The sequence below is a fragment of the Nematolebias whitei genome, chromosome 1 (assembly GCF_014905685.2).
Source record: "Nematolebias whitei isolate Nwh7 chromosome 1, NemWhi1, whole genome shotgun sequence".
NCBI classification, from domain to species: Eukaryota; Metazoa; Chordata; class Actinopteri; order Cyprinodontiformes; family Rivulidae; genus Nematolebias; species Nematolebias whitei.
This window is the reverse complement of record NC_056498.1, coordinates 28,455,244-28,457,688: the sequence shown is the minus strand read 5'-3', so window position 1 is coordinate 28,457,688 and position 2,445 is coordinate 28,455,244. Positions and strand designations below refer to the sequence as shown.

At 43.8% G+C, this 2,445-nt stretch overlaps 1 protein-coding gene across 1 annotated transcript in view; it reads right to left on the bottom strand.

Moving 5' to 3' along the window:
• Window positions 1-815: 815 nt before the first annotated feature.
• Window positions 816-2,445, bottom strand: part of LOC119430166 (mucin-5AC-like) — a gene marked incomplete at its 3' end in the record, with an annotated part of 25,240 nt that continues 23,610 nt past the window's right edge. Inside the window, exon 6 of the mRNA XM_037697643.1 lies at window positions 816-895. Coding sequence (XP_037553571.1) covers window positions 816-895 — 80 coding nt within the window. The remainder of the gene's footprint in view (window positions 896-2,445) is intronic.

The window sequence follows — 2,445 nt, the reverse complement described above, 5'->3', positions numbered from 1 at the left end:
TGTCTTTAGGTGAATATAGCATGGATTCCATCTGCAGTGTTGAGTTTATTCAACAGGTTGATTAAATTAGGCCTCGTACAAATAGCTACAAAGATGACCACAAAAAACTGCTAAAAAGCAAAAACCTGATCTTGTACTTGGATCAAGGAGCAACATGAAACAAAGACAATGAAGTATGGGCTAAATTGCATGAGGAAACAAAGAAGTTCAAAGTTTTTGAATCTGTAACAAAATTTTGAACACAAAAATGTTCTAGTTAATTCTCTAACTTCTCAACAATTGTTTGCAGTAAAAGTTTAGCTGATGTTTACTCTCAGTCACTTTTATAAATTCAGGTAAAAAAAAATACAATCAATGAAAATAAGTTGAATAATATATCTTTGCCACAAAATCTATAAAGGTTACTTATTGGTAACTCAATATTAGATAAAAATTGGAGCTTAACCTTAAATACAAAATAAAAAAATAAATAACAATTGGTCTAAATTTTGGATAATCTAATACTTGCAAAAAATAATAGATGTGACTTACAACTTTAAAGATTAATTTTTTTAATGCTGCATTTTACGTATTTGTTATTTAAAAAATAAAATAGGACAAAAAATCAGACCAAAATATAACTTTAAAAAACGTACCTTTCCATTCAAAAAATAAACTCGGTCTGCGTATTCCTGTGAAGTTACATCACTGTACTGAATAATGAAAAGGTCATCAGACTTGAAGGACAAAATCTTTGTTGTAGGTGAAACTGTAGTTGTGGTTGGAGCAGCTGTGGTTGTTGTGGGAGGAGCTGTGGTTGTGGTTTGAGCAGATGTGGTTGTTGTGGCGGCAGCTGTGGTTGTTGTTGGAGCAGCTGTAGTTGTAGTTGGGGCTGCTGTGGTTGTGGATGGAGCAGCTGTGGTTGTTGTTGTTGAAGCAGCTGTGGTTGTTGTTGGAGCTGCTCTGGTTGTCATAGGGGCAGCTGTGGTAGTTGTGGAAGCAACTATACTTGTTGTTGGAGCTTCTGAGGTTGTTGTTGGAGCAGCTGTGGTTGAGGTTGGAGATGCTGTGGTTGTCGAAGGGGCAGCTGAGGTTGTCGTAGGAGCAAGTGTGGTTGATGTGTAAGCAAATGTAGTTGTAACTGGAGCTTCAGTGGTTGTTGTCGGAGCATCTGTGGTTGTTGTTGGAGCAGCTGTGGTTGTTGTGGGAACAGCTGTGGTGGTTGTGGGAGCAGCTGTGGTTGTTGTTGGAGCTGCTGTCGTTGTCATAGGGGTAGTTGTGGAAGCAACTGTACTTGTTGTTGGAGCTTCTGTGGTTGTTGTTGGAGCAACTGTTAATGTTGTTGGAGCAGCTGTGGTTGTGGTTTCAGATGCTGTTGTTGTCGTGGGAGCTGCTGTGGCTGTCGTAGGGGCAGCTGAGGTTGTTGTGTAAGCAACGGTAGTTGTTACTGGATCTTCAGTGGTTGTTTTTGGAGCACCTGTGGTTGTGGTTGGAGCAGCTGTGGTTGTTGTGGGAACAGCTGTGGTTGTTGTGGGAGCAGCTGTGGTTGTTGTAGGAGCAGCTGTTGTTGTTGTGAGAGCAGCTATGGTTGCTGTTTGAGCAGATGTGGTTGTTGTGGCAGCAGATGTGGTTGTTGTTGGAGCAGCTGTGGTTCTAGTTGGGGCTGCTGTGGTTGTGGTTGGAGCAGCTGTGGTTGTTGTGGGAGCTGCTGTGGTTGTTGTGGGAGTAACTGTGGTTGTTATAGGAGCAACTGTGGTTGTTATTGGAGATGCTGTGGTTGTCGTAGGGGCAGCTGAGGTTGTCGTAGGAGCAACTGTGATTGTTGTGTAAGCAACTGTAGTTGAAATTGGAGCTTCGGTGGTTGTTGTTGGAGCACCTGTGGTTGTTGTTGGATCAGCTGTGGTTGTTGTGGGAGCAGCTCTGGTTGTTGTTGGAGCTGCTGTGGTTGTCAGAGGGGCAGCTGTGGTAGTTGTAGAAGCAACTGTACTTCTTGTTGGAGATTCTGTTATTGTTGTTGGAGCAACCGTGGTTGTTGTTGGAGCAGTTGTGGTTGTGGTGAGAGCAGCAGTGGTGGTTGTGGGAGCAGCTGTGGTTGTTGTGGGAGCAACTGTGGTTGTGGTTGGAGCTGCTGTGTTTGTTGTTGAAGCAGCAGTGGTTGTGATTGGAGCAGTTGTGGTTGTTGAAATAGCAGATGTAGTTGTAGTGGGAGCAGCTGTGGTTGTAGATGGAAGAGCTGTGGTTGTTGTGCGATCACCTGTGGTTGTTGTAGAGGCAGCTGTAGTTGTAGTTGGAGTAGGTGTTGTTGTTGTTGGAGCACGTGTGGTTGTTATTGCAGACACTGTGGTTGTTGTGGGAGCAGCTGTGGTTGTTGTGGGAGCAGCTGTGGTTTTTGTGGGAGCAGATGTGGTTGTAGTTGGATCATCTGTGGTTGTTGTGGCAGGAACAGCTGTGGTTGTGGTTGGAGCA